This window comes from Spermophilus citellus (genome assembly GCF_964194105.1).
Source record: "Spermophilus citellus genome assembly, chromosome: 4".
NCBI classification, from domain to species: domain Eukaryota; kingdom Metazoa; phylum Chordata; class Mammalia; order Rodentia; family Sciuridae; genus Spermophilus; species Spermophilus citellus.
The window spans coordinates 20,537,634-20,559,266 of NC_138185.1; the positions used below are offsets into that span (position 1 = coordinate 20,537,634).

General features: G+C 49.1%; 1 protein-coding gene across 1 annotated transcript; it reads right to left on the bottom strand.

The window, feature by feature from the left end:
* Nucleotides 1–2,427: 2,427 nt before the first annotated feature.
* LBP (lipopolysaccharide binding protein) lies at nucleotides 2,428–20,885 on the bottom strand. The gene is made up of 15 exons (XM_081291371.1): nucleotides 20,756–20,885; nucleotides 20,003–20,117; nucleotides 18,893–19,021; nucleotides 16,803–16,958; nucleotides 16,162–16,225; nucleotides 13,255–13,318; nucleotides 11,345–11,436; nucleotides 10,706–10,882; nucleotides 9,707–9,766; nucleotides 8,874–9,041; nucleotides 7,625–7,692; nucleotides 7,087–7,129; nucleotides 5,848–5,911; nucleotides 4,897–4,973; nucleotides 2,428–2,966 (listed from the first exon to the last, which is right to left on the bottom strand). The coding sequence occupies exons 1-15, from the start codon at nucleotides 20,877–20,879 to the stop codon at nucleotides 2,922–2,924; spliced, it is 1,446 nt and encodes a 481-aa protein (XP_081147497.1). The 5' UTR covers nucleotides 20,880–20,885; the 3' UTR covers nucleotides 2,428–2,921.
* Nucleotides 20,886–21,633: the final 748 nt, after the last annotated feature.

Here is a 21,633-nt window from a genome sequence, read left to right on the forward strand (position 1 = left end):
GGAACAGGCCATTACCTAAGGGTGGGGAGTCAATGCTCTGCCTCTCCTTGAGGGGGATATTTGCACAAATTGTTAGAATTCTGATTGGGAGATTTGTCTTTGCCCTATTCTTGGCAAAGCCACCCCTTAATCTCAACAGGTTGGCTGAGCCACTTTCTCTACTTGGCTTTTTTTTTTTCCCCAGGCAGTTTTTCTCCCTGGGATCCTGACCACTAGGGATGTCAGGCACCCACGACCCACACAGTGCCAGATGGGCCAGATGGAGAAATGGGCCAAGTCTGATGGGTGATGATGTGGTAAATATTGACTGTGCACTGCTACGGGCCAGGCACGGTTCAAGGGAGTAGAGAGCACACAGACGATCCTGACTCCCATAGAGTTACCTTTCCCTGCCTCTCACATCTGGATTGAAGGCCAGCAGCATTAGCTTCATGTGGGAGAGCTGAGAAATGCCGATTCTCAGCCCCAGCCCAGACCGACCGCACTAGACTCTGAATTCTCAATAAGGTTCTCGTGGGATTCCTAGGCACATTGAAGTTTGAGAAGCACTGGGCTAGAAGGCATTTCCCAAGCAGATAATCAAACAGTAAGTAAGTGTCAAGATCTCAAATAGGACAAAGAAAACTTATGAACATGTGTTGACTCAGGTGTGTGACAGAATAACCAACCCAGTGTCTATGAGAGATGGGTTCCAGGGCCCCTCGCAGATACCAAAAATCTGACAATACTCAAGTCCCTCACATAAAATGATGTATTTGCATGGGAACCTACACATATCTTCTTCTAGGCTTTAAGTCATTTCAAGATTCCTTATCATACCTGACTACAATGGAAAGGCCATATAAATAGTTATATTGTAGGGCTGGGGCTGGGGCTCAGTGGTAGAGCACTTGCCTGGCATGTGTGAGGCCCTGGGTTCGATCCTCAGCATCACACATAAATAAAGAAATAAATAAAGGTCTATCAACCACTTAAAATATTAAAAAAATAGTTGTATTGTTCAGAGAACAATGATGAGAAAATAAAGTCTATACATGTTCAGTTCAGTTTTTTTCTGAATATTTCTGATCCTCAGTTAAAGTGAAGACATAGATATGTAGAAATGACCATCATTTAAAAAAAAAAAAACATGAGAAGGACTAATGGAAAAATGAACTTTCGTGTCCTGAGTGGTCTGCATCTGATTAGCTCATGACCAGCTGGGAAGCTGAGCCTCCTTCTCCACCACCCCGCCACGTAGCTCTATCTAATGCCCTTTAATAAGCCCCACCCTGGATTACTAGCCCGCATGGGTCCTGGATGTCCATGCCACTCGATACCTGGGCAATGCAGGGTTTGCAGCACTCACAAGAGCAGAGCTGAGGACAGGCAGCTGGATATAGGAGTTAGGGACCTCCAGCCCATGACCAGGCCACCGTGAGCAGACCTCAAGTGTCACTGGCCTCACACTCAGGGTCGAAGGCCAACGGTTTGAGGACTGAAGGATCTGGAGGGCAGAAGACCCTCGGTGAAGTTAGCTCTGGTCATGGAGATCAGAAAAAGGGACCTGCCCAGGGCCATAGGACGGGGACCGGAGGGAGCCTGAGCCCTTCACCAGCTACCACAGGGATGAGGATGGTGGTGGACAAATAAACAAGAGCAAGGAGGAGGGAGGCGACAAAGCCCAGGGTACCCAGCCACCAGATGTGACAGCACATCATGGTCCCATCTTGGAGCCCATCTCTGTCACACACAGGGTAAATGGGTCTATTCCCTGTGAATTATCTTCTAGCCAGCAGCTCCTTCCATCTGCTCATTAACACAATAATAAAAGAATATCAAACCAGCCTTCTGACTCCCAGACCCCGGGGGTCTAACTACATAACTTGGAAATGACTTTTTATGAAGTCTGATCAAAGGCTCGTTGCTCAGTAATTAGAAATCACGGCCTCCCCCTCCCCCAGGCTTGGGGCTCATGAACACAGTAGAATGAGCTTTTTATTTGGGTTGAACCAAAACCCTTGCGGATCCATTTCCTCCTCACACTAGCCTCCATGGGGACGGTGGCAGGAGACTGAGCTTCTGCTGCTCTGGGAGACCCTCGGGCTCGGTGTCTGCAGCAGGCCAGAAGCAAGCAGGTGAGCGGCTGTTGAAATGGGCCTCTGGACTGACACGGGACAAGGACCTGAGTGAGGGACACCAGCACCAGGGTCTGGGCCGAGTGCTGTGCAGAGTCCCTTGCTCTCCTATTGACGCCTGTCCAGCAGTGGCCTCTGAGAAAGGGGAGAGTGTCCGAGGTCTAGCTGTGGATACCACACTGGGGCTGACCAGCCAAAGACCCCTGGAGCCAGAACAGGGTGAGCAGTGAAGAAATCCTCGTCAGCACGTCTTCATCGAACCACTCAATAAATATTTATTGAGGACTTACAAAGTGCTAGCGTTCCACAAGATACGGGGATCAGATGGGGTACAAAAAACAGTGCCTGCTCCTCTTTTTTGGGGGGGTACCGGGGACTGAACTCAGGGGCCCTTGACCACTGAGCCACATCCCCAGCCCTATTTTGTATTTTATTTAGAGACAGGGTCTCACTGAGTTGCTTAGCACCTAGCTTTTGCTGAGGCTGGCTTTGAACTTGAGATCCTCCTGACTCAGCCTCCCGAGCTGCTGGGATTACATGCGTGCACCGCGGCGCCCAGCAATGCCTGTTCTTAAAGATACCACAGGTCAGTGGGGGAGGGTGGTCTACCCAGAGGAGAAAGTCGTCTGGAGTCAGAGGGTGCGGGAGCACCTGGCAAAGAGGAAGCGGGGGGGGGCAGGGACCCCCAGAGCCGAGAATGGAAATGTCCTCATCCTTCAGGAATCTCCGGAGATATGCTGCACATCTGGAAATGCGCCTGGCGGGTCCAGCTGTGGCCTCTGAGACCCATCTTCCTTTTTGTCCTCAAACTCTCATATACTGGACATTGGCACCCAAGAACAGGAAGTCCTAGAGGGAAACAAGGCGGCCTGGGATGGTAAGGAGCATCTTCTACTCCAAAAAGATGCACCTGCTATATAAAGAGGGCCCCTGGCGCGGGAAACACAGGCTCTGGCAGAAACCAGGTCACTGCATAAATCGCAGGAGTGCCTGGCTCCCCAAGGTCTCCATAAAGCACTGCTTCTGCCAGCTAACTTCTCCAAGTAGTGATCTGCCTGTCATTTCCCAAGCTGTGTATTCCTGGAAGGTCTCATAAATGTCCTTTATGTCACCTAAATTTTTTTTTTCTCTTTGGTGGAGAACACAAAATTGTGAGCTGCTGGGATTTACTCTCCTGCTCTTAAATCAGAGGGGTGGGGACTCAGAACTCAAGGCAAAGTTTAATTCTTTCCAGAGTGATCCAACTCCTGCCTTCTTGGGTGGCTGGAAAAATGAACACAGGTGACCTCTGGATTTCAATGATAATATATAACAAATCCTCTAATCACTTCCCATGTACCAAACATTGGCCTCTACCCAGGAAGGCCTGGGTTACACCCCATTTTATAGAAGAGATAAATGAGACCAACTGTGTGAATGGTCACTCTGACTTTGTTTTGAGCAATGATCTAATTTCACTTGTGGACACTCAACAGTGGTTGGGTGTTTAGTATCCTGAGATTCAAAAGGGCTCTGAACATTTGTTTTACAAATACAATAGCTGGCCAACGTTTCCGAGTTCCCAACCACCCCTGACCTTCATTCCCTTTAATAGCTATTATTTTGGGGATGTTGACCATGGACCAAGCACCAATGCAGCATGTCTCCAATGTCCCGTGGCGCCCACATGTCGGCCAGTGGAGTCCTCTCACCCTGGATGTGCTGTTCTAGAGAGATGGCCTGAAATCTGGGAGGATTCATGAACCCTTAGATTCCTGGCCAGGATAGTAGCCACGCTAGGGAAAAATCAGGCTTAATTCTTGGTATTAAAATAGTTAAATCAATTATGGTCCATCTTCAGGGTGAGATTATACACAGCTGTTTATCAGCAGGAGCTGAAAACTAGGTTTGATCATAGAACATACCTAAGGGGTGACGTTAAGTTAAAATAAATGATGAAATAAAGGCAGACATGAGTGTTAGCAATACAGGTGTCAAAAACAAACAAAAATTTTAAGAAAAGCTTCGGCAGAGGTGAAGGAATGGAGAGATGCACACCAAAATCCAAACTGTGTTTGTGGTGGAGCAATGGCCTTATGGAAAAATTTTAAAATGTTTTTTAAAATGTTCACAAGGTGGGCTGGGGATGTGGCTCAGTTTCAGAGACCTTTCCCAGCATGCAGAGGCCCTGAGTTGGATTCCCCAGCACCACAACCACCACCAAAAAAAAAAAAGTTATAGGTTTAAAATGGGGGACACACCAAATACATATGTATAATACAGCTCTTTCACTTAAGAATTAAGATGGAATTAGCTGGGCTTGGTGGCACACACTGTAATCCCAGCAACTTGGGAGGCTGAGTCAGGAAGATTGCAAGTTCTAGGCCATCCCGGGCAATCTCGCAAGATCCTATGTCAAAAATTAAAAATAAATAAATAAATAATAAAAGCTGGGGCTGTAGCTTGGGGGTAAAGTGCCCCTGGGTTCAATCCCCAGTACCGTAAAATATACAAACAAATAAAAAGGAATGCACTACAATTTACCCATGGCCTTCAGACCCTGACCGTTGGTAAGTCTAAGACTTGCAGTATTTTCAAAGTGGAAACCCAGGCTTCATCAAATGTCTCCTGCTCCGGCAGAGGGGCCACTTCTAAAGGACACCTGGATGGCCTCATGGCACACTGCAAGATCCTGGAGCATGCAGGTCCGGGCTGGATTCCACTGAGTTATGGTCTCCAAATTTGGTGGGCTAACCAACTTCCACCCCCAAGTCCTCAGAGCCCCCTTGAACCCACTGACCTTGTGAATCTGGAGAAGGAGATCATGGAGCTGAATATGCCTTGGCAGAGGGAGGGGGAAACCTTCAGCCAGCTTATCTGCAGGCAAGGACAATATCAAAAGGATGAGTTAATAGATAACAGCGATAGACTTTTTTTTAACGGAAGAATTTTGTAGGTGAACACAATACATTTATATTATTTTTATGTGGTGCTGAGGATAGAACCCTGTGCCTCATGCGTGCTAGGTGAGCACTCTACCACTGAGCCACAGCCCCAGGCCACTCTCTGCAAATTCTATACACAATACTAAGTATTCCCACTTACTACTATGAGGTAGATATGATTATTATTTCCATTTCACACATAAGGAAACTGGCACAGAATAATCCAGTAACTTGTCCTAGGTCACACAGCTAGGAAGTGGCAGAACTGGGACTTGAACTTCGGAAGGCTGGCAGGGGAACCTAAGCCGATAGTCATGGAGCCCTCTGGAGGAAGCAGCAGGTTTGGGGTAGCAGGTAGAGCAAGTGGTAACTACTCTCTGCTCTCCACCCATCCTGCTTTATGTTGCAGCCAAATAAAGTAGTATCTCAGGGAATCAGGGTTTGGAACTTTGTGTTTTATTTATTTTTACTATGGACGTGGGTGACTGGGAAATGTGCCTGCCCCCTACCTGGTGCCCTCATCTATGAACTTGAGGACCAAGTTGGTCCTCAATCTTCACCGCAGGAGGGGAGGGGCACTTCCTGCTCCCTCGGGAGGAGCACCAAGGAGATGTCACAGCTCCAGCCCCAACAGAGCCTGGAGGGGCTGTCGCCAGCATCAACATCCCACTGAAGCCCAGACGAGAGACTTTCCAAGGTCACGCAGCCCCCAGGGGGAGCCCTGGTTCCCAACTCCAAGTCCAACTCTCTTTCCGCTCCAAGCACTGTCCACTACCGACTTGGGAAAAATGGGTCTGGATTCTTACCATTGACCTTGGGGTAGAGAGTCTCCCGGATGTAGTAGTTGAGCAGCGCCTCCATCATCTCCACCTGGTGGAGAACAGGAGAGGTGCACCGTGACCACGTGGGCCAGGGGCCCCCAGTACACAGTCTCCAGCCATCCAGGGGTGGCTGTGGTTGCCCACGGGGCGAAAGGTTTGAAAAACGCAGTTTGCAGACGAATGCCTACACCTTGCTGCTATTTTGCAAGTTATAACCATGTTGAGATGCACATTTATAGGTAAGCAAACAAATAGAAAAAAATTGAGAGGCTGTGCGTCACTGTGCGTAGGAAAAGCACCAAGCATTATCTTTAGTATTTAACTTTAAAAAAAAAAAAAGCGAGAATATCTTCCTGAATTACTTGTGTAATTTTTAAAAATTAAGTAAACCCAAACTAGGCTTCTCTACAGAAATTAGGACACACCACTTTGACACTCACTATTCGCCAGGAACAGGGCTCAGAGCTTTATAAGTATCTGATTCAGTCTTCACAAGACCCCCCAGGAAGTTCCTATTAACCTTCCCATTTCACAGATAAGGAAATTGAGGCCCACAGAATGAAAGTGACTTAGAAACTGGACAGCAGGGTCCGGATATAAATCTAAATTGATCTGGGGTGACGGTTGTTGCTTTTTATACTTATTTTTCTGAACACACTAGGATGACTCTGTGTCTTTACATGTGAATGTTTCACTTCATAAGACATTTTAACATGGTGTGTGTATATACAACGCCAGGGTATCATTACCTCACCCTTGATTCTCTGAGAGGAGTCATTCTTGGGGCCCCAGGAGCAACATCCCTCCCCAGTCTGTGTTTGCTTCCACTTTGTAAGTGCTTAGGGAAAGTGGGGGAAGGAGAGCAGGGATGAAGTGGTCACTAATTTGAGCACCTGGATCCATCTATGCCTGAAACCTCCTGCCTTGGGTTTTCATTGTTATTGTTGTGATTTGTTTTTTAGTAACATGACCCTATGGGTTATTCTTCTGTGCTTAATACAGGTGGCTTTCTTTCCCTTGCAATAAAGTAATTGTGTCCAACAGATAACTTAATTATTTATTATCTTATATTGGGATGTAACCATTCTTGCTGCTATGTCTTGTGTTCTTGAGAAGTTCAATGCTTCCCTAGGGCGGAGATCTGCTCTTCTCTTCCAATGAAAGGTGCCACAGCAATTGCTTAGTATCCTAACCATGTCATAAATAAAAACATTAATAACTTACATTGAAGAATCCAAGTTTGGATTCTTTCAGTTCCACTTGTACCCTGTAACAAATCAGAGAAGATTCATAGATATGGGCGTCGTGCCCATGGGAACTTACGCAATACCAGGGTCCCAGAGAGGAGGAGGCACTGGCTGAGGATGGGGTGGGGGGGTGGTGAAAAGGTAATTAAGTATCTAAAAAACAATGACAACACAATAAGGGGGAAGACAGAGGGAGGTGGGGTGGAGGGAAAGAGCTCGATCTTTATCAGCTCAGGAAATTAATACAACTGGAGTCTATTCATTAAGAAAAAAGTCATTTAGATTTCTAAATTCCTAAAGTAAATCATTTAGAAATTTGAAATGTATGGGGGGGCAGGCTCAGCATGACAAAGGAATTAGGCCAATTGGAATAAAATTTAAATTTCCTTCCCAAATGGTTCCCCAACATTGAGAATCACCCCTCCACACCCCCTACTCCCAGCCACAGAGGAGCAGCTAAGGCGTCACAGGGAGCCTGGCTGAGCATCCCTGTGGGCAGGAGGAGGCTGATTTACCTTCCTGGGGTCAGGAGCCCAGTGATCTTGCTGGTATTGAAGGCCAACGTCGCGGATATATTAGTGGTCTAGAAAAGCCAGAGAAGAAACCAGTTCTAAATGATGGTAGTTGTCAGGACAGTGACCAGAGCCAGTATTGCCTTCAACCAACAGCTCAAGGAATCCAAGCAGGAAACCTGCCCATTGACTGATCGTAGATCTCAGGGCACATGGTAGGTGCTCAATAAATGTTTGAACTTGGACTTGAACATTTTTACTTAAAATTGCTGACCATGGCAGCTGTTAAACCTTGAGTAAACTACCGAGAAGGCATAGCATGTGTATCCCTGGAGAGCTCTAAAAAGGATCATTACCAGCTACCTCCCTGCTATGAGTCAGCTGTCGTCATAAAAATAATAAATTATATTTGATCTTAAGATATATGATCAACAAGAACAATTTCCACAGCAATAACAACACTCTCAGTTTGTGGACGGACCCCCTGAGGGGAATTACCCCCTTGCAGAGATCTGACTTGTTAAGTTTCAAACCTGGAACAAGAGAGCCAAGTTCTCTGTCTGGTGACCAGGGTCCTCAAAGAAACTAGAACCCCTTCTCTATTAGACGGGGTCCATCACAAAAGAAAAAAACTCTCTCAATGTTTCATGTAGAGAGAATTTAATGCAAAGCAGTGGCTATACAAGTGTGGAATGGCAAAGGCTGAAATGAGTTGGTGAGGCTGCTTAGAGATAAGCAGAGCCAGATTAGAGGGAGAGAGGGTGGAGCTGGGATTAGGAGAGCCACCACCTGGAGGGTAGTCCCTGCAGGTTCCGCCCAAGGCAAAGAGAGGGGGAAAATAAACTCTGGCTTGATTCTTCCTCCCGCCCTCCATTCTCCTGATTCTGTCTTCCATTGGCTGATATAACTAGATGTCAAAGTGCAAGGGCCCCTGGGAAATGTAGTCTTTAGGTGTCAGCTACAGCTACAGAGCAAAGCAAATAGGTGGAAAGCCCCCAAACCTTCCTACACGTACGTGAAACAAATATATATGCAATAAATATATAAATACCTTGATAATAAACATTGTGAAGAAAAATAATGGGGTGCTACAAGAAAAAAATGGCAAAAGGTAAGATAGAGTGGGGTTAGCACCGACAAGATAGACCTCTCTGGGGAAGTACACTGAGACTTGGAGGAATTAGCCAGATGGTGAATGGGGGACAAGCATTCAGGAAACAGGAACAGCATTTGCAAAGACTCGGAACCTTACCACACCGAGTCGGAAGACAAACTGCTTGAGAGAGTTAGGCAGGAGCACAAAGGCATCGATTCCCAGCTGGGGGGCCAAGGAGAGATTCCCAGGGCTGAAGGTCAGAAGTGGGGCCCGAAGCAGGGCTCCCTGGAGCTCCAAGTTCATGTTGGGGTACAGCTTGCCTATCTGGGGGGCAGAATTAGAAGATTATGTCAAGAGAAGAAAATAGGGGTGCAGAGTACAGTCACATAAAGCTGAGGTTGGTACAGAAAGGCAGGCTCTAACTTTTATAAAGTGCTGCAAGAAACAGCCTTCTGAGTCCCATCTGTGTAAAAATAATGGAGAAAAAGGTGCACACATTGAATGTGTCAGCTACAGCTACAGAGGATATTGAAGAAGGAGATACACATCTGACCCTCTTAGTAAACTCAAGATGAGACCTGGGTGACAAGGGACAGAGGTGGTTGGGAGACTTTTTCATTTAATAGTATCTTTTGAATGTTGAATCATGAGAATTCATTTCTCATTCAAAAAATAATTTTTAAAGTGCCGCAAACATCCCTGACCCCAAGTAAGCCCTCTAGAGTTGTTAGGCATTGCTAATTAGGGTACCCTTTATAGAACACACCAGCACTCCTTGGGTTCTTAGGTAGAACCAAAATCAGACGGGACACTCTGCATGGCCCCAGGAGACATGGGCCTCAGGCCTGTCACTTGGGCTCTGGCAAGAGCCCTGAAGCCTGCAGCTCCCCAACCTTCTGAATCTCGGCCAAGCTGAGAGGGAGGTGCAGGTTTTGAAGAGAAACCTTGGAAGTTTAGCATGTACCCACAGAGGGCCAAGGGACCCTTACCAGGGGGAGGAAGGCACGGAAGGACTTGGTGGTCAGTCGGATGATGGAGTCAGGTGGGATCTGCAGCAAAGAGACAGAGAAGTTTGGGGAGCTTTGATGTCTTCTTCTGAAAAATGGGCATTATAGTCACCCTGGCCTTTGGGCCCCTGGGAGGGCAGTGCACACAGTAAGTCTCCAGGAAATGGTGGGGAGGGCGAATGAGACGTGACCACAGAGGGTCAATGCTATGGAGAATCTCCCGAGGACTAAGTCGCCCCATCCATTCAGCAGACAGTCCCCCTGTACAACAGGGTAAACTGAATCATCCGAGTTGTAGCACACTGTGTTTTTCCCATCACCCTGACCTTCATGAGATCTCTAACTCTTATAAAGTGCTGCAAGAAACAGCCTTCTGAGTCCCAGAAAAAAAGATATGATTCACTATAAAATCGAGTCTCCCTTACACAAAGCCCCTTGGAGACAGTTGTTTTAGAGGTATCAGGAAGACTTAGATCACTAAATCATGTACCCTTTTCACTTTGGCTACAAGGAAGTCTGTAGATTTGTGGTTAAAAAAATCAATAAATGGGCACGGTATCTTCCTAATTGTGCTTTATGTTTCACTTGGTCTTTACTTCATTTTCTCTGTAACCTTCTGCCTTTATCAGGGTATCTATTGTTCTGCTTCATTCACAAACATGTTTTTAATAAACCTCCATGCATCATCAAGATGAGAAAAAATATAAACTAGAACAGGTCTAGACTAGGAGAAAAGTAGCAGATAGACTGCAAAGTCTTCTATAGTTGTTATAAGGGAGAAAGAACTTTGGATTAGAGCTTCCTGGCAGCCAGAGTAATACAGGGAACTTGTGCTAACTTACTTTTTTTTTTTTCCTGGCCTTGATCTTTTAGTTATATAACTTACTGTTTTACTGATGTAAATAGGGGCAGAAAGGAAAAAAAGGAAGGAAGAATAAGTTACATTGTCAGAGGAGAACGTGTTTCTGTCACCGTCCTCACCATGTCATCTGTGATGGAGAAGTTCAGGTACCCTGCTTGGTAGTACACCCAGCTGGCGGTGTTGAAGACATAATTAGAGACGGCAAAGTAGAGCATTCGGTCGTGGTCCTCAGGAACGTTGATGGCCGGGGCAAGGAAGGGAACTGCAGAGCGGCGATTAAGATGGAAAATTTCACCCTGGGGAGAGAGAGAGAGAGAGAGAGGTTCCAACTGGACTTCCCAAAGCCCAGGGACGTGGGAGCCCTGGACGTGGGGGCCAGAGAACCACCAGCATGAGACGGTACTGACACTGCCCCACTGAGACGTGTTCCTCGGGGCCAAGAAGCTTTGGTTTATGAATCCACAGGATGTAGTGGACGGCCCTCCTGGGGCCAGCTCTGACCCACCCCTTCTGCAGGGCAGGAAGGGAAAGGAGGGGAAGGAGGAGGAGAGGACTCATTAGGACCTAAGGATGGTGAGACACCTGGGAGTCTCCTAGCCCAGGGAACACTCGCCACCACTCCATATTGCCCTGCCTCCCCGCAGTGGGGAGAGGAGACAGATCTGAAGGTAGGAGAAAGGTGGCCCAGGACCGGGCGGATCCCCAGGCAAACTTCACTGGGATTGGACTCACCCAGGGCCCTGCTCCAAGGGCCTCACCTTAAACATGATATCCAGCATGTTGGCGGTTGCCCGAGGGGCCTCCGTTAAACTGTAGTCGACCCCTGCGAAGCTGTCAATCTCTGCGATGACTGTGAACCCGAGAGGGGCAGCATTAGGGGCCAGCTGTGGCCTTTGACTGATGGGGAAAGGGCGAGGGCTCTGGCCCACTCTGTGACTTTCTCCAGGGCCCCTGCCCTTCCACCCAGCTTGGGGCACACAACCTCTTCCTAAAGACGACAAGTGGGTCTTGTCTCTCTGGTGGGTCAGCCATGGTGAGGGTGTGAGGCTCAGCCCAGGGCCAACACAGTGTCCCAGGAGGAGCCCAGCCTGGCCCTGGAGCTTCAGGCTGAGCTACACAACCAGGAAGGCTGAGCAGGTCCAGAGGCCCGGACATTCTCCTCCAAAGCCCTGGGGGGATGAATGTTCCCTTCTCAGGTCACTGTGCATCCTGGGCCTCAGGGAAGAGGGTGTCAACAAGTACTGCATGAGGACCTGGGGCCACAGCACCAGAGAACATCTCAGACGCTTGGCTGGCCGACCCTCCAAAATTCACATTGCACCTGGGATTTGGGGTCTCTTCATGGAGTCAATTATTCTGCAGATACACCTCCATGTGGGCAGAGAGGCATATCCTGGGTGCCCCTGCAGCCCTGCTGGTACTGGTAATGGATGGAAGAACCCCAAATGTCCTTTTTCTGGGATCTTTAAATCAGGGCACAGCCACAGGATGGAGTACTACACAGCTATTAAAAACAATAAAAAATGGAAAAGTCCAGAAAATTCTTTGGCAGGATCTTATAATGCTGAACCTACACACACCACAGTGGCCTGCAATTTCACTCTGAGGCATGTACCCAAAGACACGCAAATGTACTAGACCGTTTGTAGCAATACAACTAACAATCGTCTAAAACAGCAGTTCCCCATGGCGTCACATTCATGGATGAATGAATGAAGGGACGGCCTCCTGGTGGCATGACCCAGCAAGAAGAACCAACGAACTACACCGTAGGCAGCCACGTGGCCTGACCCCATACTTGAAAGATGAGCAAAGAAAGATTTGGAAAAAGACTCAAAACATGGTATGATTCCATTCCTGCCCTGAGTGCAAAACTATTCTTTGCAGGTAGAAGGTGGGATAGTGCTTACCCTTGTGGGCTGGGTAGTAAATGAAGGGGACGCGGAGGGGCTCTGGAAGACCAGCTGTGTTCTGTCTGGGAACTGGATGCCTGAGTGCTCAGCATGTGCAAATTCTGTAAGCTGCACACTTACAGAATAGAGCACTCTTTTCTATGCATATACTACCATTAAAGTTTTCAAAAGAGCCGGGTGCAATGGTGCACACCTGTAATCCCAGTGGTTTGGGAGGCTGAGATGGGAGGATCGTGAGTTCAAAGCCAGCCTCAGCAACTTAGCAACTCAGTGAGGCCCTGCTCATTTTTATTAATACAAAATTTTAAAAAAGGTCTAAGGTTGTGGCTTAGTCGTTAAGTGCCCCTGGGTTCCATCCCTGGTATCCTTCCCCAATAACAAAAAAAGTTTTAAAAAGCAATTTCAATTTATGTATACTGATAGAGAAGGCTCTCCAAAATACATAAATTTAAAAAGAACTAGGGTAGAGAACAAAGTGTATTCGGTATACAGTAGCAATACAGATTCATAAGGATGCACTTACACATATTCATGAACAAAAAGGAAACATATAAATGCATGTTCATATGCTTATGTATATTTATATTTGTACATGCAAGTATATATATATGATCTCTTGGAAGGTAAATTGGGGAGAAAAAGAGATTTTTGTTACTTTCTAACTTCTGTCCTATTTAAGGTTTTATGATGTACCCATGTGCTTTTATAAAAATGAGCAGGAATAGAGTGTCCCAGGGGTAGGTGAGGTGCCCTACCTGGCAGAGTTTGGAGATAAGGCTGTAGGTCGGAGGTCACTGATTTATCAATCATACTACAAATCTGAAAAATAAAAAATAAAAAAATAAAATTGGGTAGAAGCAGCCTGAGTGTTTCCAGCTGTGGTCCCCTGCTCTCATGGCTTTGGAAACATTGTTTCACGAGTTTGCACAGCGATCATTCACTCTGCAAATATTAAAAAAGTGCTGATCATGCACCAGGCACTGAGGAAAGATGAATGATAAAACAATAATGCAGGTCCTTGAGAGGGCCCAGCTGGACTTTTTAAGGCCTGTGCCCAATGCAAGACATCTGAGTGAAGGGAGGGCATGGGCTGGAGATGCTGCTGGAAACTCCCTTATTGAGGACTTTTTTCCCCCCCTTGGGAGGCTCTGGCCTCTGAGAAATCAGAATCTAGTAGCAGATCTAGAGAGCAGCTAGAATGGCCCTGCACATAAATGTATAGATAATGAGGTAATGTAGGGTTGTGGTTTTTTTTTTTTTTTTTTTTTTTTTTGTACTAGGGATTGAACCCAGGGCACTTTACCACTGATCTCTAGACCTTTTTATTTTTTATTTTGAGGAAGGATCTCATTGAGTTGCTGAGGCTGGCCTTGAACTTGTGATCCTCCTGCCTCAGCCTCCCAAGTTGCTGGGACTATAGGTGTGTGTCACCAAGCCAGGTGTGAGGTTATATCCTAACTTCCCTTTGCCCCTGTTTCTGGAGAAGGAGGTTACCCAGGGGGGAGCTGCCAGAAAGCAGAGAAAGGGGTGGTGGGGTTCCTGCAGGACTGCTGGGAACCAGGCCTCACCTGGGATGGTTCTTTCCTTGTTCACCTTGGACAGCCTTCCATCAGACTAGCCCCCCAACCCTGAGCCTGGGTGTCCCCCTCCTTCAGGAACCTGAAGGATTGAAGAGGAGAGGCATGGGAGGCCTCTGTCCCATGTGCACAGGAGGGGTTCCTGGGGAGGCGGGGTGCGGGTGGTTGAGGGAGCAGCGTTGAACAAGCTTGGGTTCAAGTTCTCCTTCAATCCCTTTGCTTTGGGGTCCTCACCCACAGGGTCTGATGAGCACAAGTGCTTCCCAGGGACAGGGTGAGAGAAGGTGCCGCGAGTGTGCGTCACACAGAGTTCCCATGCTTCTTGCCTCTGCTGGTTCAGAAACCAGGCTCCACCCCGAGGGGGGAATCAGCACAGTCCTGAACCAGGCTCCTGGGAGGAGGTTTCTAAGGACCCTCAGGATCAGAGTCCAGGGAGATCCCCAGCTTTCCCACCCCAAGCCCCTACAAAGCCTTTGGCATAGGGGGCTCCACATCCCAGGGAGATCCTAGCCTAGCCTCCCGGGAGCCAGGTATCCCCTGGAGAGTTACTCCACCTCTCAGAGCCTCCTCTGTCGAATGTGTAAAGTGGCACTGACTTCAGAAGGGGAGGTCAAAGTTGGGTGTTGTGGTGCCTGCCTCTATTCCCAGTGACTCAGGAGGCTGAGGCAGGAGGGTTGCAATTTCAAGGCCAGCCTCAGTGATTTAGCAAGATCTGGTCTCAAAATGAAAAATAAAAAAGGGACTAGCTCAGTGGTAAAGTGCCCCTGGGTTCACTGCCCAGTACTGAAAAAAAAAATTGAGGTCAAGATCCAGGAGGCTGCATGTCCCAAGTGTTTAGTTCATTATTCCTGGCTAAAACACAGGCTCAAGAAACAGCAGCCGTTTTTTTATAAATGCAAATATTTATGCAATAACATATTTCACATTCCTTGTTTTCATTTACAAAAATTATTATATTACTTATTATTGTGATAACTATTATAATTAATCATAACATATTACTATTGTTGTATAATATTATTTCTAATTATTATAACCGTCATCAACTGGGGAGTGTAAGTTAGTAATATGGCAACAGGGGCCTAAGTAGGAGGCTGGCATATTTCTCAAGTTCACTTAGACCCCACAAGCCCAGAACTAGAAAAGAAATATCACAGTGTGGGGTCTGCCTGCCATTTCTGATTCAACCACTAGGGGATGCTCAAAGCCAAACCAGAGGTTAGACCTGCAGCAAGGTGTGTGTGTGTGTGTGTGTGTGTGTGTGTGTGTGTGTGTGTGTTCCCCTTTCCTCCTTCATCTTTTCTCCTTCTCTAAGCTGTGTTTTAAGCATAGCTCTGGTGTGCAGTACCTCAGAAATGGGATTTTAAGGTGAAAGTGTTTGGAAGTACTGAAAATTAATGAAATCTGAAATGAACCCCCTTTTTTTCTTCAGTATTAGAGATTGAGCCCATTGAACCCAGGGGTGCTTTACCACTGAATTATATCCCTAGCCCTTTTTAAATTTTATTTTGAGACAGGTCTTGCTAAGTTGCCCAGGCTGGTCTTGAACTCATGATCCTCCTGCCTCGGCCTGCAGAGCAGCTGGGATCACAGGTGTGTGCCACTGAGCCCCACTCACATAATTTTTTTAACAAAAAAAATCTGACCTGGTGTCTCTGCCTCCCCATCCAGGACAAGTGCTCAAGGGCTTGTCTGTTTTCTTCCTGGTTTAAGTGCACTCTGAAGAGACCTGCCTGGTCTCCTCAGGCACTGTGTTGACTTCCTTCTTGACTTTGGGGACTGCAGGACAGTGTGGGGCAGTGAGCAAGGCCAAGCAGGGGGAGGGCTGGGGTCTCCTTGCTCCTACCTCTCCAATTCTCCCTTGGCCAAGCATTTGACCATTTTCGGCCTAACCAAATGGACTTGGAATTCAGAGACCTGCGTGTTGTCCCAGCTCTACCACATATCAGCTCTGGGACTAGGATGAGTTATTTGTTCTCCCTCAGGCCATGGGCCCATGCATGTCCAACTGGGGCCAGAGCCCTGTGAGGACACCCATGGCCCTCGCCTGGCTCTGCAGGCATCTGGTGGCCTTGACCTGCTTACCTTGGTTTCCAACATTTTTCGAAACTTGGACTCGATCTGGTCATGGAAGAGTTTCAGCAGCCACCTGGCAGGAGAGCACAGTGCACAATTGGTCACTGGGCAGCAGGGGCAGGGGAGCCAGGCCCTGCCCATCTTGTGCCCTGCTGGGCCCCAGAGTCCTGGCACACCCCTCCTGGCTCCCTGCATCTGGCTTTCTAGCTACAAGCTGTGCCATGATCAAGTTCAGTGGCTGGTGGCAGTGTGGGTGGGCAGGGGGTGGTGGCAGTGTGGGTGGGCAGCGGGTGGTCTCAAGAATCCACAATATTCTGAGCAAGTGAACTGAGACTCTGAGAGAGGAAATGCCTGGACGGTGGACTTGGGTATTTTTTATGCTCTTCTTTAGCCAAGAGCCTCAGTATCCACCAACAGCCAGATTTCATTTGCTTGACAGTTCCCTAAATTATGTTGTTAGTGGAAACGACACAAGAGCATCCTGGCTCGAATCTGCATCGGTTCTTTGCAACAGGAAGCCCCTGCATTATTCCCCGTGCTGGGTGAGCCTCCCACCCGGCGGTTCTCCATTCTCAGGGCTGGGCTGGGGGCTGGGTGGGGCGGGAGCCGTACCCAGGGGTCCAGCTGGCAGCGTCCGGATGGTGACTCACCTCAGATCTCCCGAGATGTCCACATCCAGATCACGGATGTGGCTGCTGCAGCTGGAGGTGGTGACTGTGGGCCTCCCCGAGTCCTCGCTGCCCAAGAGCAGTGTGACAGAGATGGTGATGCCCTTGACATGCACGTTGAAATGGCCGTCCATCTTCCTGGAAGAGACGAGAGGAGCCACGGCTGTTTTCCAGGCCAAGATCTGCCACCATTTGGAGAGGAAGTAGAAAGCTCGATTTTTTTCCCTCCAAATCAGTGGAGCTGAGCACAGATTTTAAGATTGAATAATAAACAAGAAAGATTTAACAAGTAGAAGATCTGGAAGAAAGCCCGGGGCCAGTATTTATAGTCAGGGACGGATACAGAGATTTCTGTCGTGATCCAGCTCTACTGAACCATAAAGGAAATGACCGACAAACTCACAGGCATGAAAAGTAGAACTTCAGTGAATAACAAATGCAATACACAAAGTAAAAAAAAAATCGTATCATGGGACAGTCAAGAGTTGATTTCCTTAATAGACAAAGAACAAGTTAATAAGGAAAGGATGAGACGACTGAAAATAACATTTAAATAATCAAAGAGATGAATAGCACGTTCAATGGCAAATAAGCATAGGAACATAACAACGAGGCCAGGGTTCACCTATGAGACCAAAAATGAAGTCTTACTACCTAGTGCCGTGAAGACATGGGAGACAGACCCTGCAGATGTCTGTCTGATGTCTCCCACTGGGGTTGGGAGGGCACCTGGGCACCACTTTCCCAAGACACCCAGCAGGATGGATCCTAATTCGGACACACCTATTCTTTGGCAATTTCCCTTTTAAGCCTGATCTTGTGGCTCTTCCTGCCCAGATGGAAGAGAGGGGCAGCTCACTTTCAAAGCATCATGGGTAATGACAAGAAATGAAGGGACAACCCAAGGGTCCATGAGTAGCAACGGGTTGAGTAAGTTGTGGGTATCCACACTCTGCCACCTTTAGCAACCTGGGGCCAATCCTGCAATGGAACCACATTCATCATAAACCCCCCTAAACCAAAAGAACAAAGCCTAGTACAAGCTATGCTGTGGGTGAGCCTCAAAAATATGCTGAAGGAATAGGGAGACTCCCGGAGACAGCATGCAGCTTGGGGGTTCCCTGGGGCTGGAGGCAGGGAACCGTAGAATAACTGTTGAAAGGCAGGGAGGTTTTTTCCTCAAGGTCACCTGGCTGAGAATGGCCAGCTCTTCTGCTATGGCCTGAATTGTGTCCTTCCCAAATTCACACGTGGAGGTCCTGAACCCCAGTACCTTGGAATGTGACTGTATTTGGTGAGAGAGATGTTTCTGCTAAGAGGCCCCCGGCCGGGCTCTACTCTGGTCTGACTGGTGTCCTCATAAGAGGAGATCAAGACACAGGCTTCGAGGTCAGAGGAAAGACCATGAGGACCCTGACAGCAGGTGCCATCTGCAAGCCCAGGAGGGAGGCCTCAGGAAACAGGCCTGCCCACTCCTTGATCTAGGACTTCCAGCTTCCTGGACTGAGAAAGTTCTATGCGGGACCGGCTGGCTGCTCCTCCTGGACCCTTGGTGGCCAATATACCTTCTGTCCAAGCTTCTCTGAGGTCAGAGATCTGATCAAAGTGCGGAAGGGTGGGTGGCCCTGAAGATGGCCTTGCCTAACGGCACAGGAAGATGGGGTAAAGCGGCTGAGCTGGGGTAACTTGGGGCGCGTCTGCAGCTCCCCACCCGCTGCCTTCCCAATCACACACCCCTGACCAGGCCCACTTCCTTCCCTGCCAGGCTTCCCCCCTCCCTGCTGTGGACGTTGGCTTAGAACACACCCCCAGATAAAGCCGCACCTGGAGGTCTTGCCTCGGGGGTCTGGGGGTCTTGGTGGGAAGTTCACGTGGCCCCAGGGGGCAGGCCTGGCCCCTTTAGGAGACAGAGGCCATGCCTCCAAGTGCCAGGGTTTGAACCCCTGTCTACTCTGGGGCATGGGCTCCCTCTGTGCATTAAGTGGCCTTTGATGAACCAGGAACTCTTTGGATTCAAGAACGGATGAAGGCCCAGGGAAGGGCCCGAGGACCTGGGCGCAGAGCCAACTTACAGGAAGGACATGCGCACCTTCCACCTGCCCTGGACCTGGACGGAGGAGTCAGAGATGGTTAGACTCAGGCCCCTGCCCGCCAGGGGCTTCAGAGCAGAGCCGCTCAGCTCACAGCTGGGGATGTCCAGGCTGCAGGGAGAGACACAGGGGGCGGTGTCAGTGCTGGGCCTGGACCCCGCCCCACCAGGGACTTCTCCCTCCCCGCCCCAGGGGACTCCCACCAGTGGGACCTGCTTTCAACAAGCACCTGGTTCCCATCTCCTGAGCACCTGCCCGTGCCAGGCACGGAGTGTGTGACCATGCCAAGCACCCTCCTCTGTCATTCAGGGGCGGACACAGATTTTATTCTCCCCTACAGAGGACGAACTAGAACCCAGAGGGAGAGACGCCATTACTCAGTCAGGATTAGACCTCACGGATCTCAGGGTCCAGGGTAGTGTCTGCGGTGGGGCCCATAGACATACCCCTGGGCTTGCAGCTCCTTCCCCAACACCCCCTCCCTCAACCCACCCAGGCGGGGGAATAGAACTGAGGATTGGGAAGAGGTCATCCTTGGGGAAGAATGGTCAAATGCATCTTCCTTGCCTGGCACATAATAGGAGCTCAATAAATGTTTGCTGACAAACTTAATTTAAGAACGAAGAAAGGAATGAAGCAGTCAGTCTGACCACCCTCCCTCCATGGAGCATCTTTCAAAAAGCCCTTCGCGCCTCTTCTCAAGCACGAGCGGCTCCTGCCTACTGACCCTGGGAAGGCTCGACCCCGACACCAGCTCCCCCATCTAGGAAACGCAGCAGTAGGAGTTGGGCTACTGTTTTTAACGTTTGTCTAGTTTCCCTTCTGGGCTATTGGATCCTAGATTATCACTCTAAGGGGGGAAGCCACATCGACCCGTTTTGCAGATAAGGGAAGTGAGGCTGAGGCCACACAGCCAGTAGGTTTTCTTTAATATTTGGTGTGTAAGTCCTCTCCTTCGGAACTCCTTGAAGAATTATCCATTGTGTGCTCCAAAGAGGTCCCCTCCCCCCGTCCAAGCCTGGGGTTCTGTCTCCCTCCCTCCCCAGAGACCTCCCCAGCTACCCAGGAGCTCCAGAGAAGGAAGAGCATCACCTGTGAAACTCATAGTGCCCACGGCCCACATGCTTGATCCTGAAGTCCCCGAAGAAGTCAGGCAGTTTGGTCTCACGCAGCTTCTTCTGCAAGGTCACCAGCCCCTCTCTGGCCGCTGTGGACAGGGAAAAAAAAAAAAAAAAAAAGAAGTGGCTTGGTCTGCCTGCTTCCCTCCCCTGCTCTAAACTCCTCAGTGGCTCCTACTTGCCCTGGGGAGAAACATGAACTTCTTAGTACTAGTCACAGTTCCGGGTTATGGAGTCCCTCTGTGCCAAGTAACAGAGAAACCCTCGGGGCGTCCCTATATTCCATATGTTGGGGTGTATAAATACAGGATAACTCCAAGGCTTTGTTTAGCATCTTTTAAAACAATAGTCTAACTTTTACCTGTTCTTTAAAATCAGGAAATAATATTCGTAAAATACCTGAATAAGCCTCATCTTTAAGGTATTGCTAAGTATAAAACAGGCCCAGCAACCACCACCCAGTGCCGCACGGAGCCCTGCCCCCATTCTCTACAGGTAACTGCCATCTGACAAATCTTGGTCCCCATCTGCTGGTGGGGAACCCAGCTAATATAAGTAATGTGCCCAAGTCACAGAGCTGGCAGGTGGCCAGGCCAGAATCCCAGCCAGAGCTGCCTGACCTCGGGGAAGGGCCTTCCTCGAGCCCCAACCTGAGGGGCAGAGCAGTCTGGGCCCAGGGCAGGCTGGTGTTGGGTGCACTGGCTCCGGCCACCAGGCAGCTTCTTACCATACTCCAGGCCTTTGTCAGTGATCCTGGCCACCAGGCCTGGGTTGGTGCCCAGAGCCCCTGGGGCAGGTGTGAGTAGGATCCCCAGCAGTGCGGCCACCAGGGCCCTGGCCAAGGCCCCCATCCTGGATTCTCAGGAGAGTCAGCTGGGACTGTCACAGGTGGGCTGGGCCTGGCTCTCTTAAGTAGCCAAGGCCAGAGGGCCAGGGGCGGTTCCGGAGGGAGGGCGGGCTTGTGCAAGCGGGAAAGGGAGGCACAGGGACTGGAACCTGTTGCGACACTGTGGGAGCGTTGTGGTCACGGTCACACTTAGACGCCTGCTATTGCTGCTGGGGTTCGAAGCAGGCATGGGCTGGTCCCAAGTGGTGACCCTGCCTGGTCTCCCCACACAGGACCCCACGTCATCAGAGGTCCTGTCTCCCCGCCCCTCTCCTAAGAGGTCCTCTGGGAAAGCTGGGAGGTACCGGCCCGGAGACCAAGGCTCAGAGGGCCTCTCTGCTCACTCAAAATCACTGGGAGCTTCCTGTCTGGGCACAGGCTTTTGGAGCTCACGGTGTGCTACTTGCTGGAATGCAACTTGGCAAATCTTTAAACATGAATCCCCAGCCCACAAAAATCACCACCAACAAAAAACCTCTTTAAACAGCCGTGTGCCCTCTGACCCAGCAATCCCGCCTTTGAACTCGTCCCTCAATACATAATGAAGTCAGGTGCTAACAGGTCACTGGACTAGGTGCCTAGTGTTGGGACAATAGGCAGGGGGAGTGAGACCCAACCTGAGGTGTCCAGGAAAGAGCCTCGGTTGTGTGAATTATGAGACAGCCATTTAAAGTGGGGTTGCAGAAATACATGCATCTCTTGATAAGGAAAGAAGTTCC

What these genes read in the sequence shown, in the direction of transcription:
- LBP (XM_081291371.1), bottom strand. Translation starts at nt 20,879, where the DNA reads ATGGGGGCCTTGGCCAGGGCCCTGGTGGCCGCACTGCTGGGGATCCTA. An exon ending in TTATCTCCAAACTCTGCCAG is followed by an intron (nt 11,437 to 13,254) that starts GTAGGGCACCTC and finishes TCGGGTTCACAG; the next exon opens with TCATCGCAGAGATTGACAGC. An exon ending in TCTCTACCCCAAGGTCAATG is followed by an intron (nt 4,974 to 5,847) that starts GTAAGAATCCAG and finishes CCTTGCCTGCAG; the next exon opens with ATAAGCTGGCTGAAGGTTTC.